Consider the following 15,148-nt stretch of genomic DNA (forward strand, 5'->3'; position numbering starts at 1 on the left):
TAATGGCAAAACCTACCTCCCTTGACAGGTTACTACAAAATCCACCATGGAATTCTCCACTTCAGTGGCTGCCACCTGGATACTTGTCATTTGGATAATATTTATGCCAAGGATTCCCTCTGGTAAAAGAAAACCATGTGGCAGGGCGTTAGGATTTATGAGCACCAACTTTGACAGAAAAAAACCCCCATTTGGTTATATTACTGATGCCTTGTTTTAGAAGGAACTTCACACAATCTAGAAAGCTCTCCGCACAGATTAATTTAGTTTCCATAGCTTAGAAACATTGCAATTTCTAGATTCCCTTAGCTAGCATGACCAATGGTTGGTTGGAGGATTCTGGGAGTTGTAGCCTAAAACAGTATTTAAACTTAAATGGTTTTTATGATGGATACACATCTGAAATTTCCCTCCCAACAGATTAGGCAAATAAATCACATCTAATTAAATTTTGGTTTATAAGCATTTGTAAGTATACATTTACCAGTTAAATTTTAGTGTCAGGATTTTGTTAATTGATGTATTTAATCTTGCCTTTGGCTTTATAGCTGTATGTTTTAGTTTGTAATTAAATTATCGTTATGTTTATTTTTAGAAGTCATCAAGGAACCATTTTAATGTGACAGCATCCAAATGCCATCAATAATAAAAATACATTTATGCTTTCTATTGTGCTTTAATAATAAAAGAATGCAACCCAGCAATGTAATGTGCCTTGGTCATTTAAGCTTTAAAATACTCAAGACAGAATTAACTGTATGATCTATAGTCTATTGCATTCGTAGGTTAATATATATAGTTCATTACCTGGACCACTCTTGCATCAGAAATAAGTACCATGAAAATCAATGGGGAACCAATTTTATTTCGAGAAACTCTTCCTAGCTTGAACTCACATACACCACTAATACAACAACAAAAGGAGTGATAGGAATACCAGTATCACATCAAATAATGTGTTTTATTTGGTTGGCGATGCTGTTTTTACATGTATTTTACTTTGATTATTTGTTTTTTGGGCTTGGCCCTGTGTTGGCCGCCCCGAGTCCCTGCGGGGAGATGGAGGCGGGATAGAAAAATAAAGTAGTTGTTGTTATTATTATTATTATTATTATTATTATTATTATTATTGATCTATCCATATAATGGCACAAGAGAACAACAACGGGTGGCTTTCAGGCAAGCCAAATAGAAATGTTCAACCAAATAGAAATGTTTACTTATTAGCAGGACCATCCCAATATATTTTGCTTCCTGATGTGAAGGTTAAGAGATATCTTGTCAAATGAACATTAGCAGTATTTTTAATTTAACCCAGTAGTTCTCAAACTTTGGGCCTCCAGGTGTTTTGGACTTTAGCTCCAACAGTTCCTAACAGCTGGTAAGATGGCTGGGATTTCTGGGCGTTGAAATCCATAATAATAATAATAATAATAATAATTATTATTATTATTATTATTATTATTTTATTTTTATACCCCGCCCCATCTCCCCAAGGGGACTCGGGGCGGCTTACATGGGGCCAAGCCCAGGCAACAAGCAATATAAAACTCAACAATAAAAACAAAACATAAACAAATAAAATCACATATACCAATAAACAATAAACACACTTTGATAAAAACCTGGGTTGGCTCCTAAAAGGGTTAGTGGGCCAGAAAAGTGCAAAAAGGTTTCGTAAAGTACAGATTAGGAAAGAGGTAGGTACTAGGGAGTATTATCCCATTAAAGTGCTGGAGGAGGCATACACCTAAAGACTATATACGGCTAAGGAGTAAAAATACTATAAAAATAGAAAGGATAAAGAGGGCAATCCCAAACTAAGGAAAACACCTGGAGACCCAAAGGTTGAGAACCAGTGATTTAACTTAAGAACAACGCGATAATGAGTTAGAGATTTTTTTTAAAAAAAAACAAGTCACAGGAATTCCTCTGACAAAGGTGAATGGTAATCTTTGCTACTATCACTCTGCCTAATAGTAGGGCTGGGATGGCTGAGGATTATAAAATATTTGAAAAGCGTTGTTTCATAGGCTTGGAGGCAAGGGTTTCCTTCTCTGAACTCAAGGAATATGATCCAGTGGAAGGTACGTTCCTCCAACAGAAAGGATCCTCTTATTATTCTTTCTGTGCATGGATGAAAACCTCTGACATCAATACCTAGCTTTTGCTTTAGGAAACTTAGGGGATTGTTTATTTATTGATGCTGCAGAATGGATTTTTCTGAAAATTTGTCTCGTGGAGACACATTCCACAAGAGCAAATTTATAAAGGGCATTTTCTTACACAGTGAAGCATATCCTCCAACATTTCACAGATGAAAAATGGGGCGTGTGTGGCCAAGCAAGATCAAAACAGGATCAAATGGCAAAAAATATTGATGAAGAAGAACACAAAAGCAAGGAAAGGCTGAAGCCATATTTCCAAGCCTATTAAAATAGGGGAAACTCATCTCCTCCCTCTGCCCCACATTTCTCAATTAATTAGGTGCAAAACCAATTTTTGTACTTCGAACTCAGTTTGCAACAAACTAGGAAAAAAAATGGGAGAAGGAGAAAGGAACTGGGAAATGTTTAAACAGCTGGGAAAGTGGAATAACGGGATTATTCAGACTATCCCTGTCACGTTGGAATAGTTGGAGAGCATGGCGAAGTAGAAGTTAATGCTCATCAAAGCAATCTTCTTTTCTTACTGATGTCGATACATACCTACAATGGAAATTGAAGTTTTATACGGTCCATTTCGAGCAATATGACATCCTTCAGCAGGTGGTAGATCTGTTAAGCTGTAGGAGGTGGGAGTTGTCACATTAGGTGGCAGCTGAGTTGTTATTGCTAAATCAAATAAATAAAAAACAGAGCCTATTTATTTATTTATTTATTTACAGTATTTATATTCCGCCCTTCTCACCCCGAAGGGGACTCAGGGCGGATTACAATGAACACATATATGGCAAACATTCAATGCCAACAGACAAACAACATATATAGACAGACACAGAGGCATTTAATATTTTTTTCCCCAGCTTCACGATTCCGGCCACAGGGGGAGCTGTTGCTTCACTGTCCAGTAGTGGCTGTACTTCCTCATTCCATTACTCGTGTTTTGCTGGCAGTTTTATGATGTTATAAATTAGTTAAATTAGCCTCCCACATAAAGCGTACCTAAATTTTCCCTAACTGACAGATGCAACTGTCTTTCAGGGCTGCATAGGTCAACAGCAAGCCGGGCTATTTAATGGTCGGGGGCTTAACCCGACCCGGGCTTCAAACTCATGACCTCTTGGTCAGTAGTGATTTATTGCAGCTGGTTACTAGCCAGCTGCGCCACAGCCCGGCCCAATGTAGTTTTACAGCAAAACATTTACAGTATTATGAACAGAATGTACATGGAACATCTGGCCTTGCATTCTTGTTCATTTCTTGTAAATTTTGATCAAACTCATTAAAAAAATCCAAAATCCAAAACATTTAGGGTCTCAAGCATTTTGGACAAAAGATACTCAAGCTGTAATATAATTGTATGGAAATCATTAGAATGCCTACAGGAGAAATGTGAATGCTGTAAATTTTTACACTGAATAATCCATCTATTAATACTACCACTCACATAATTTAATGTGTTTGCATTAGCACAGAACTATAGAGTCTTACCTGGGGTGGTAGGTGGTGGTGGAGGTGTTACTGGTCCACAAGGTGCAGGTATAAAAGCCTGGACAAGCAAGTCAGGGCTGAAATTTCCCTGGAGTTTATAGGTGTGTGTTGAAACCGAATTGTTGGAAACAAACAAACCACTGCCATCTCCATAATTCCATTGGTAGGAAACATTGGAGCTGTTGAGGTAGTGGCTGGGATCATGAATCTTGACCTCAAATGTAATAGGGATATCTTTGATGAAGATATGGTCAGAGACGTTGCGGTCGTTCTTCTGGGTCATGTTCACATACAAGGTGATTTTATCTGGAGCCAAAGACAAGGATGAGACCATGATTGAATGCAAGACAATGCTTCCCTTGGAGTGGAGACACCATGGTCATACATAATAAGGGTCATTTGGAGCATTCAGATTTAGTACAAGTCACATAAAATATATATTTACTGTGGTAAATGTAATGCAAGCAGAGGATTCAACATACAGGAGATGAAGGCCAGTGTACAGTAAGACACCGTAACCATGAAATCCATATCTGCAGTTTCATTTATCTACTCATGGAAAAAATGGTCTCCTTAGACGTCTACTAGGCACTTTTATATTATACTTAACCCCAGATGTTACCATACTTTTTAGAGGACCTAGAATACTTCTCTAGGAATCTCCAGGCCCTCCATTGTAACAGTATGGGATGCCAGCACCAGAAATCATGTAATTTTATGGCTTTCAATCATAACAGTAGTTTCAAATAAACATGATCCAGCTGGGAACCTATACACCATGGATACAGAGATCTTATTGTTTCAATAAATGTATTTTACTTCCTATTTAATCCCGAACTGAAAAGTGTGTGCTCACTAAAAACGATATTACCCTGTTCCATTTTGTGGGATGCACATGAATAGCTGATATTGTGGACACATTGGACACAACTGCATGTCACAATAAGCCATGCTAGCATGGGAGTGGGAGCTACTAAATAAACTGAAGAAGTTTTATCCATGGTTTTCTTAGCATAATGTTCAAACTTGAGACTAGTACTTTGACTTGTTTTTCCTTCCAAGCCAGAGAGCAAAGCTCAACAAGGGAGAAGGCAAAATACCAACTGCTTCCAGGTCTGAACAAGCTGACATTTTAGGAGGTTTTGCTCAGCCTTTGCTCCCTGCTGCAGGTCGAACTCTTCGGAATGTTTTAAATTGCAAGTGATAGAATGCCCACTCCCAGTTTAGATACATATAGTGCACCCATATGTAAAACAAAGCAGCACATTCAAATAGAAGAATTATTTATTTACTTATTTACAGTATTTATATTCTGCCCTTCTCACCCCGAAGGGGACTCAGGGCGGATCACATTAAATACATATAGGGCAAACATTCAATGCCCATATACACATAGAACCGAGACAGAGATAGACACAGAGGCAATTTAATCTTCTCCTGAGGGGATGTTCAATTCTGGCCACAGGGGGAAGCAGCTGCTTCATCATCCACTGTGACAGTACTTCCTCATTCCAACGTCATAAATTAGTTAAATTTGCCTCCCCACTTTATAAGTGGTACCTTATTTCCTACTTGATAGATGCAACTATCTTGCTAGGTCAGCAACAAGTAGGGGCTATTTTTTTTATTATTTTTTAATTGATGGGTGCTCACCCTGCCATGGGCTGGCCTCGAACTCATGACCTCATGGTCAGAGTGATTTATTGCAGTAGGCTGCTCACCAGCCTGAGCCACAGCCCAGCCCCCTTAGATACTTCCAGGAGCCTAGTTCTATCTTCTTTTTTGCACAACTAAAACACCAGCCACAGTAGCCAACATAGATTCCTTCTAGATTATCTCAGGGTGTGTTTGTGGATGTGTGAGAGGCAGTTTGTGTTTCAGCATCTCTGGTGTAGACAACCCAATTGAGTTGTGATATGAGACTCACCCGTTACCACATAAATAATGCTTGCTGCAGTTACTGGTACGTATGATCGATAGCCTCTTCTGTAAATGGACACTTCCATCATTTGCTTCCCAAGAGTGATATTTGTTGTGTTGATGGACACAACAGCTGAGGATCCTCCTGTTTTTTGGAAATACTGGCCTGCAGAAAGAGAAGGAAGTGAAGAAGGAGTTCATTTTTGTTTTTTCCTAGATCTAATGTGTAACTGGGTGAAGGAAATATCTTCCTGTCTGTCTGAGAAATATAATCCCAGAGCCTTTTGTAATACCAGAAGTGGTTCTGCATAAAAAAAATTGAACTGATTATTATTAATGATCACTAAATGTCGATCATAGAATACTTAGTGGTATGCAAAAAACCTTGCAAAGAATGTTATTCTATTTGGAAAGTCCAAGTAAGTGAAGAATAAAAACAAGCTAAAATCGTTATGCGTTGTAGGACTAACCAAGAGTATGAAACACATAGATGAAGTTTCTTCTCCTCCAGTCATGATGGTAAGGGAAAGGTTTCCCATCTGGGAACACATTGTGGCTATTGTTATGGCTATTGTTATGTGTGCAATTTCCCCAGCCACAGTTGTCAATCCATTCAGTCCAATTGTAAACATACTGGTCAGGAAGACCCTCTGTATAGTTTGAAGAACCTAAAAGCCAACAAAGAGAGAGAAAGGAAAAGTCAAATCATGCAGACCTTTCAAAACAGCATTGGGCTTCGTCTAAATATATTTATGAGGGAGTAAGCATCACTTATAGTGGGGCTTATAGGGAAAACCAAAACATTTTGGCTGAGATCTTCCATCATTAGATGCATCTAAATAGATGGAGCTCTCTCATAGTATCTCCATCTCCATGTGGGGTCCTTTCACAACTGGTATTCACACCACATCTAAATAGTGGGAAAAGGTTGGATGCATCATCATTCAATGTGTTGTGCTCCAGAACTCCATAATTCCTTCAATTGGTTTGGCCACCTGGTTTATAAAGTGGATTTTGGGGGGCATTTGTGGTCACCACAATGGTATCACAACCATAAATGTAATTTGTAATAAGTAACATCGTATATACTGAACAGAATGTTAGCATTTGTTGTTTCAAATGGAGCAGCAAATTATATGCATGCTCCTCACTGAAGTCAAGGTGTATGGCACTTAAGACCAGCCACGTTATTTTGGAGTCTAAGGCAGAAAATAAAATAACCTTCTGGGGTAGCCACCAGGTTCTAGAGCTGACCTTTGGGGCTTATTTATTTATTTATTTACAGTATTTATATTCCCCCCTTCTCATCCTGAAGGGGGCTCAGGGCGGATCACATTGTATATAAGGCAAACATTCAATGCCATATGTACATAGAACAAAGACAGAGACAGACGCAGAGGCAATTTAACCTTCTCCTGAGGGGATGTTTGATTCCGGCCACAGTGGGAACAGCTGCTTCATCACCCACTGTGACGGCACTTCCTTATTCCAATGGTGGCTGGATGATTTTTATGGAATTGTAAATTAGTTAAATTAGCCTCCCCACTTTATAAGTGGTACCTTAATTTCCTACTTGATAGATGCAACTATCTTTCGAGTTGCTAGGTCAGCAACGAGCAGGGGCTATTTTTTATTTTTAATTGTCGGGTGCTCACCCCGCCACGGGTTGGCCTCAAACTCATGACCTCTTGGTCAGAGTGATTTATTGCAGCAGGCTGCTCACCAGCCTGCGCCACTACCTGGCCCCTTCTAGGTAAACATCAACAGAGCTCCACTGCATGTATCTATGAACCATGTCAACTACAGTGCTTTGTGGCATTCAGATTAGTTTTGGACTACCAGAAAATCCCAGTCAAGTTTTTAGAATTAAATGCTTTAGGACAAATATCACAATAATTACTGTTCAGGAAATGTCTTCAGTTAAAAGTGGAACATTTCACAAGGCAAACCATCATTTCTAATCGGCCCTTCATATCACTGTACACACATGCTTGCAGACTTTGTTACTTACCATTTAAGCATTTTCTGTCATATACTATATTGCTGTCATTATCTTCTCTTTGACACCGAGGAAACTTCAGGGTCACAGTAAAGGTCACATTGGATCCCACCAGAGCTGGACTGTCACTGGTCAAAGTGGCCACTACTTTTCCTCCTAAAGGAAGTAAGATAGTGCAAGTTGATTTATTATATGAACATGTCACTTCTCCAAGGAGTTCAAGGTGGTACACAAGGTTGAGCTTCTTCTCCAGCTATATTAACTTCACAACAAAAACCATAAGCAGCACACAAAAATATTTTTATAAAATGCCTCTAGGACATTTACAAATTTTCAATCAATTCTATAGTGTGGAATAGACATTTTTCTTTTTTAAAAAAATCCTGCGTTTAATCATTATACACAATATAATTTTATCTATGAATCTGTTGCTTACTGTTTATATGTATGTTCGGGTATGCAGCTTCCTTTACTCTATGGTTCCTGAAAAGTTATAAAAGGAGTTGCAGACCACATGCTCTCTCTCTCACTCCTTTTGACTATGTGACTTGTTGATAGCTGTTTTGTTATAAGAGAGATTCCCTGACCTGAGAACCATCTCAAGCATATATGAAACTGGACTGATACATTTTTGTACCTGTGTATACTGAACACATGAAGGTTGTGAGTAAACCAAATACATTGTTTTTTAATCAAAGTCTACTTCATTTTTGTCTCTTGAATGCATGATATAAAACAAGTTGTTTTATGGGAGAGTATATATTTTCGGGCACTGAAAAACACCTCTGAAGCACTGCTGTATTTTATATGCACTGGCAAAATCTCTGTTTTCCTAACATATCAGAGTAACAGGTTATTCAGTCTAACAACTGAAACCATTGCCTTGCAATTAATTATATCTGGTTGTATGGTTGTATACCACAAGAGAAGATTCTACTCTAAAGAGTTTTTGCCTCTTCTCTGAAAAGTCATGCTTTTCTAAAAGTTATGAAATCCAAATGGTGTTTTCCAAAAGGTTATGAATGCCATTTTCCAAAAAGGAGAGATATACAGTCAGTCCTCCACATTTCTAGGCTTAACTTTTGTGGATTTGATTATTCGTGAATCTGATTAATATATGCTCTCATTTGCCAGAAGTTGATTATAAAGTCATCTTAGAGAAGCTAGAGATTTCTAGAGAGAATCCCTAGGAACCTCTATGTCTCCCAGAGTGCTTCTATGGTCAACATGGCAAATAATCAAAAGCAATGGGAGTTGTCATTCAATAACATTTGGGGACCCAAACTGGATAAACAAAAGAGCAGTGTCCATTATGTAAAAACAAATATATAGTTGGCCCTCTGTATCCACGGATCTCCGTCTATGGCAGTGGTTCTCAACCTGTGGGTTCCCAGATGTTTTGGCCTTCAACTCCCAGAAATCCTAACAGCTGGTAAACTGGCTGGGATTTCTGGGAGTTGTAGGTCCAAACACCTGGGGACACACTGGTTGAGAACCACTGGTCTATGGATTCAACAGCCCATTTGAAGACAATAATAAGGCTGATGAGGGCCTCAAGGAAAATGAGTTTGACACCCTCTCTCCTAGAGATTCCTAAATAAGTGTCTTCTTGAGTTAAAAAACAACAACAATATTGTTTTTTTAAAAAAATGTTTTCCCCACCTTTATGGGAGTTTTGTGACTCTAACCCCTACAAGAGTAGAGAGCCTAACCATAGTATAGTTCTCTCTGAAGTATTTATGCTGTGCTCTGCCATATGGGATATTGCCCAAAATAACAAATATACAATATACAAATTTGTTTAGTGCAAATAAAAAAGGAATTATTTTTCTGCTATATTAGTAGCAAATTAGATACTTATCTAGTTGGAAATGTACCAAGGGAGAGGAATCTCAGGGCAATCTCAAGGTTTGCAAACATGCACTCATCTTACTGACAGCAGTAGTGAAGTTGGGTGAAAAAGAATCGGCCAAGACATCAGAGGACAATCATTTTAGAATAGTTTGTTGATTGGCGATTTGTTGTATACCACTGGCATTTCATATAGTGAGATGCTCATCACTTGCTAAAGATAGATTGCCTTTCCCACTATGAACATAATAAAGTTGTACCTTTCCAGCAGTTGTTCCATCTAGGGTCTCCTTCTTCCCAATGAGGGTAAAGCTTGTCATTCCATTTGTTGTGGTCAGAAGACCAGTCCTTTAGCCTCCCGTGGTATTTGTTGTGAGAAAACGCCCTTCCTCGAGTCATCACATCTTGAAACTCTAGAAAGCAAAGTTAACAACATGGAAAGCGTGACCATAAATCCTTTGCTTGTTTCTGCATGCTCTTCAGACTAAATTTTTTTTCATTATTTTTTTATTTTGTAAAGAAACATAATACATCGAAAGGGGTGGAACAATATATTGATAGGAAAGTGAGGGAGGTGAAAGGGTTCTGAAAATAGGTGAAGAAAGAAAACCGGAGGGGGAAAAAAGAAAGAAAGAAAACAAAAAGAAAAAAAGAAAAAAAAAGAGAAAAAAATATTGGTTGACTTCCCATCTTGACCTCGGAGTTTTCTCTTTCGTTGATTACATATTGGTATTTTCCCTTAGTCTATTTTCATTTAAACCATTTTATATTGTAGATAAGTCTATCGTGAAGTCCATTCTTCTTTTTATCAAGAATTTTGTGAAGTTTGTCCAGTCTATTTTATTTTTACCCTCTCTTATTTTTTGTGTTATCTTATCCATTTGTATCATGTCCAAGATTCTGATTAACCATTCCTCGGAAGTAGGAAGTTTTTTCCCTTTCCAGACTTTCGCTATTGTTAGTCTGGCCGCTGTGCTTATGTAGAAAAATATTCTGTCTTCGTTTTTTTTTTTTTTAATTTTGAATTTGTAAAGCTTAGTAAATACATTTCAGGTTCTAATTTAAATTTCATTCCTATGATTTCCTGTGTTATTTGGTGTATTGTCTTCCAAAATTCTTTTAATTTTTCACAGGTCCACCATCGATGAAAAAATGTCCCAATTTTTCCCACATTTCCAACACATATTAGATTTCTTTTTATTAAATTTTGATAATTTTTCTGGAGTGTAATACCATCTGTATTGCATCTTGTGCCAGTTTTCTTTAATATCTCTTGCAGCTGTATATTTTAGTTTCTCTTTCCAATTTTTTTCCCATTGTTCCAAATTCAAACTATGGCCTATGTCTTTTGCCCATTTTAATCATACATTCTTTTATGTATTCCTCTTCTGTTGCCCTTTTTAGTAGTTGTTGGTACAGGCTAAATTAATATTCTGCAGAAAAATAGAGGGTTCTATTACTATGAAGAAAATATAAGTCTAACTTATGGGAATTGTTGTATATTCTTTCTTAGCCTGTGCAGGCATGTTCAGAAGCTACAGAAGGAATTTTTTGCATGTAGAAGCCCATGAATTAACACTTTTCAGTACTTCCTACAATGCTTCCATAAAAACAATCAAATACCAACTTGTTCTTTCACGATACTCCAAATCTGCTGTTGCCCCAGTTTGTCTAATACGAGGTGAAACCCAGAAACTGTCAAATTTGCTTCTGCCTCATGTTACTGTTTAATTGTAACAGGAGAAGGTAGGCGGAAGGATTTTTGTAGAAACCTATGCTTTCATGTTAACATTCACTTGTCCAATACTTTTGTTTACTTCTCTACATCAACAGCTCAAGTGTCAAGAAGATACTCTCTGCTTTCCCTATGTGACAATTAAAAACAAATATACCGGTAGAAGTTTTAAATTAAAGTAATAGGATTGCTTCTTTTTTTTTTTTTGTATTTACTGGCAACGGCAAATACCACTTTGTACAATGAAGCTGATAATCACACCATCTGACACATTGGATGAATGCCTAAATTCCTTTTTCAAAACTTATTTTATTGAAATTCAGGGCACACTGCATCAAGAAAAAGAAGTTTCTTGACAATAAGAGAAAGATGTCTAAGTTGGATTTTAGCTGCTTTCCCCTGTTATAAAATAGCAGCATTAAAAACACGAAAACACATGAGTTAAAACAAGCATGGACGATTACCAGATGAAGAGAGACAACATGCATAAAAACACCTAGTACAGCTCTGGCAAATACAAAGGAAGAGTTGCCTGTTCCAATTGTATGCAATACACATAGAATAATCGTTTACATCGAACTATGTTATCTAGGATAATCACCATACACTCCCTGCTTTCGTCCTGTATTAATAATGACTAAGTGTGCATTTACTGTTTTTATCTACAGCAATTGCTATAATTTATTGTTTTTACCAGGAGGTATTGTGAATTTATGATATTATGTTGACTGTTTATTGTTTATATTTTGTTTTGCACTTGTTGTATTTTGCATGTGAGCCACCCTTAGTCCCTCTGGGAGATGATGACAGGATATAAATAATCTGGGGAGTGGGGTGAGCTCCTGCTGTTAGCCCCAGCTTCTGCCAATCTACCGGTTTGAAAACATGCAAATGGGGTAGATCAATAGGTACGGGGAGGTAATGGCACTCCATGCAGTCATGCCGGCCACATGACCTTGAAGGCGTCTATGGACAATGCCAGTTCTTAGGCTTAGAAATGGAGATGAGCACCAACCCCCAGAGTTGGACATGACTAGACTTAATGTCAGGGGAAAACCTTTACCTATTATTATTATTATTATTATTATTATTATTATTATTATTATTAAGATTAGGGCTAAATAACTCGTGGCTCTCCCGATCCATAATTCTTCACTTTTGGCTATGCTGAACAGGGTGCTAGGAATGGCAGTCCAACAATATCTCAAAAGTCCAAAAAGCCCCTGATTTAAAGGGTGGGAAGGGATGCATTTGCATTCCTCTTCAACTCATTTTTTACCATATTAATTAATGTATATCTTGCCTTTCTCTTGACACAGAATTCAAGGAAGGCTACAACCATTTAAAACAAAGTGCAGTCATTTGCGGTTTTGACTTTTGTAGATTTGATTAAAATGTTATGTCTATAAATCCCTAGGTCCTCCAGTGTGATTTTATGCTCAGCTTCCAGTGCCATTCTAGCCACCTCATCAGACAGGGGGTCTTCCATAGTCATGCTAGAAAACTTTTGTGTAAAAAAAACCAATTTCTTATTCACATTTTTCACTTTAACAAGGGTCCTGTGCATCGAACCCTAGTAAATGTGGAGGGTTGATTGGAGAAGGAGAAGGAGAAGAGGGAGGAGGAGAAGGAGAAGACAAAAGTTGGAAAATGTGAAGTCTTGGCTCTGCCTTTTTCTCTCCTTTGCTTTAGTTCCCCCTGTTTAGATTTTCCCAGCAAAGCAGATACCTTCATTTGTATTTTTTTGTATTAGCCCCCCCACCAGAGGCCAGCCTTAGTTGGTCTAGTCAATTTGCCTGTACAGTCTCCTCTTGCTAGACTTCTTCTCTTTCTGCAGCAGAGCTACAGTGTTTAGAGGATTGGGTATTGTCTGGAAATCCTAGGCATAGCAATCCAAAACAGGCATCCTTAGCACTAAACACTGCATTCAGCAGTATTCTTATACCATGAGTCCCAGAGAAAACAGAAGCCTTTGACAAGCTTAGGCTTCACAAAGAAAGAAGGTTGAGACTCCAGCTTAGGCTCCAGCTTGTGAGCCATTGCTTTGCACCAGAGACAGAGGACTTTCAAAGACTCTAGAGAGATGACTGCAACCAGCAAAATCTCCTTCTGTAATGTATTTTTAAGCTGTCTTACATAACCCCCCGGTGGAGTTAACCCTTTATTCATCTTGTTTTCAGTAAACTCATTTAGTTATTTGTTCACCTTACCTAAAGTGCCTCTGTATGTTAAGGGTTTTGATCTTAATAGAAGGTATACAGATAGCCATCTAGTAAAGCCCGACACTATAGTTCTCCCAAGGCTCGGGCCTGCCATCACAGAAAACTATTAAATCATAATTCTGTCTTTAAAAACACAAGATTAAAACAGGTTTAAACAGGCAAAATGTATCCCATTAAAAATTCCATCGGCCTCAACAAGTTAAAAATGGAAGACTTTGTGTTGACACTGTCAAGTAAATTTGGACTTTGCAACTCTGATTCAATGCTGTGGAATCATGAGAGTTGTAATTTAGTGAGACACCAGCACTCTTTGGAATAGAAGGCCAAAGAGTTGTTGTATGTCTTTCGGGCTGTGTGGCCATGTTCCAGAAGTATTCTCTCCTGACATTTCACCCACATCTATGGCAGGCAGAGCCGGCCCTAGGTATTTTTCAAGTGTAGGCAAACAGAATTTTGGCACCCCCCCAAACCAATCACTGAAAAATAAAAGCGTTGGATAAGCGAAAATGTTGGATAATAAGGAAGTATAAAGGAAAAGCCTATAAAACATCAAATTACATTATGATTTTAAAAATTAAGCACCAAAACATCATGTTTTACAACAAATCAATAGAAAAAGCAGTTCAATACATGGTAATGTTATGTAGGAATTACTATATTTGCAAATTTAGTACTAAACATTGAACAGGGATATAGGGCAGTGTGGACTTAGATAACCCAGATAGCCCTCAGTATTAAAAAAAAACCTCTAAAATCAGGACAATAAATAAAGAACAACACTCTGAAAACAGAAGAAATCCAGACAGTAAACTATCAGGGACAGCTAACTCCTCCCAAAAAAAGATTCTCCCAGGCAAGAAGAAGCCAGGCCTTGAAGCCACAGGGCCATTAAATGCTAATCAAGGTGATTAATTACAACATTCACACCTGCTTCAAAGAAAAGTTCTTTCTCCCACCCTGGACCTTCTACAGATATATAAACCCCACATACCTAGCTTCCAAGTTCCTACAGACCTCACAATCTCTGAAAGCCCCAAAGGTGGGCTTGCGTGGTGCGAAGGTGGGTCTGCGCCGGCCGGAAGGCCCAGTGCAGCCGCTGGAAGGCCCGAAAGAGAAGGAAGGAGGTGGAGAGTGGTGCCCTCCTCCCAGGACGATGGTGCCCCCGGGACGATGGCGCCACAGGCAAATGCCTATTTCGCCTTATGGTTGGACCGCCTCTGATGGCAGGCATCCTCAGAGGTTGTGAGGTATGGAAAAGCTAAGCAAGGAATGTTTATATATATCTGTGGGAAGTCCAGGGTGAGGGACCAGCATAAATGTTCCAGTTAATCACCCTAATTTGCATTGAATGGCTACATCTACTAGCTACTTTCTGCCTGGGGGCATTCTTTGTTAACTGCCCCTAGTTCCCATGTCTCAGTGTTGCTTCTTATTTACTGTTCTGATTTTTGAGTTTTTTTAATACTGGTAGCCAGATTTTGTTCGTTTTCATGGTTTCCTCCTTTCTGTTGAAGTTGTCCACATGTTTGTGAATTTCAATGGCTTCTCTGTGTAGTTTGAAATGATAGTTGTTAGAGTGGTCAAGCATTTCTATGTTCTCAAATAATATACTGTGTCCAGGTTGGTTCATCAAGTGCTCTGCTATGGCTGATTTCTCTGGTTGAATGCAGTGCTTTTCATGTTCTTTGACTTGTGTGATTTCTCTGGTTGAGTGAGTCTGCAGTGCCTTTCATGTTCTTTGACTCGTGTTTGGGCGCTGCGTTTGGTG

At 38.4% G+C, this 15,148-nt stretch overlaps 1 protein-coding gene across 3 annotated transcripts in view; it reads right to left on the reverse strand.

Annotated features, from left to right (window-relative positions):
- The window catches only part of gpnmb (glycoprotein nmb), a 38,322-nt gene that overhangs the window by 8,078 nt on the left and 15,096 nt on the right, over window positions 1-15,148 (reverse strand). For all 3 annotated transcript variants that reach the window (XM_062957424.1, XM_062957425.1, XM_003222024.3), the window contains 7 exons: window positions 9,684-9,836; window positions 7,585-7,728; window positions 6,044-6,241; window positions 5,581-5,739; window positions 3,654-3,959; window positions 2,709-2,834; window positions 17-119 (listed from right to left, as the gene is read on the reverse strand). In XM_062957424.1, coding sequence (XP_062813494.1) covers window positions 17-119; window positions 2,709-2,834; window positions 3,654-3,959; window positions 5,581-5,739; window positions 6,044-6,241; window positions 7,585-7,728; window positions 9,684-9,836 — 1,189 coding nt within the window. The remainder of the gene's footprint in view (window positions 1-16; window positions 120-2,708; window positions 2,835-3,653; window positions 3,960-5,580; window positions 5,740-6,043; window positions 6,242-7,584; window positions 7,729-9,683; window positions 9,837-15,148) is intronic.

This window comes from Anolis carolinensis, chromosome 6 (assembly GCF_035594765.1).
Source record: "Anolis carolinensis isolate JA03-04 chromosome 6, rAnoCar3.1.pri, whole genome shotgun sequence".
In the NCBI taxonomy this organism is placed as follows: domain Eukaryota; kingdom Metazoa; phylum Chordata; class Lepidosauria; order Squamata; family Dactyloidae; genus Anolis; species Anolis carolinensis.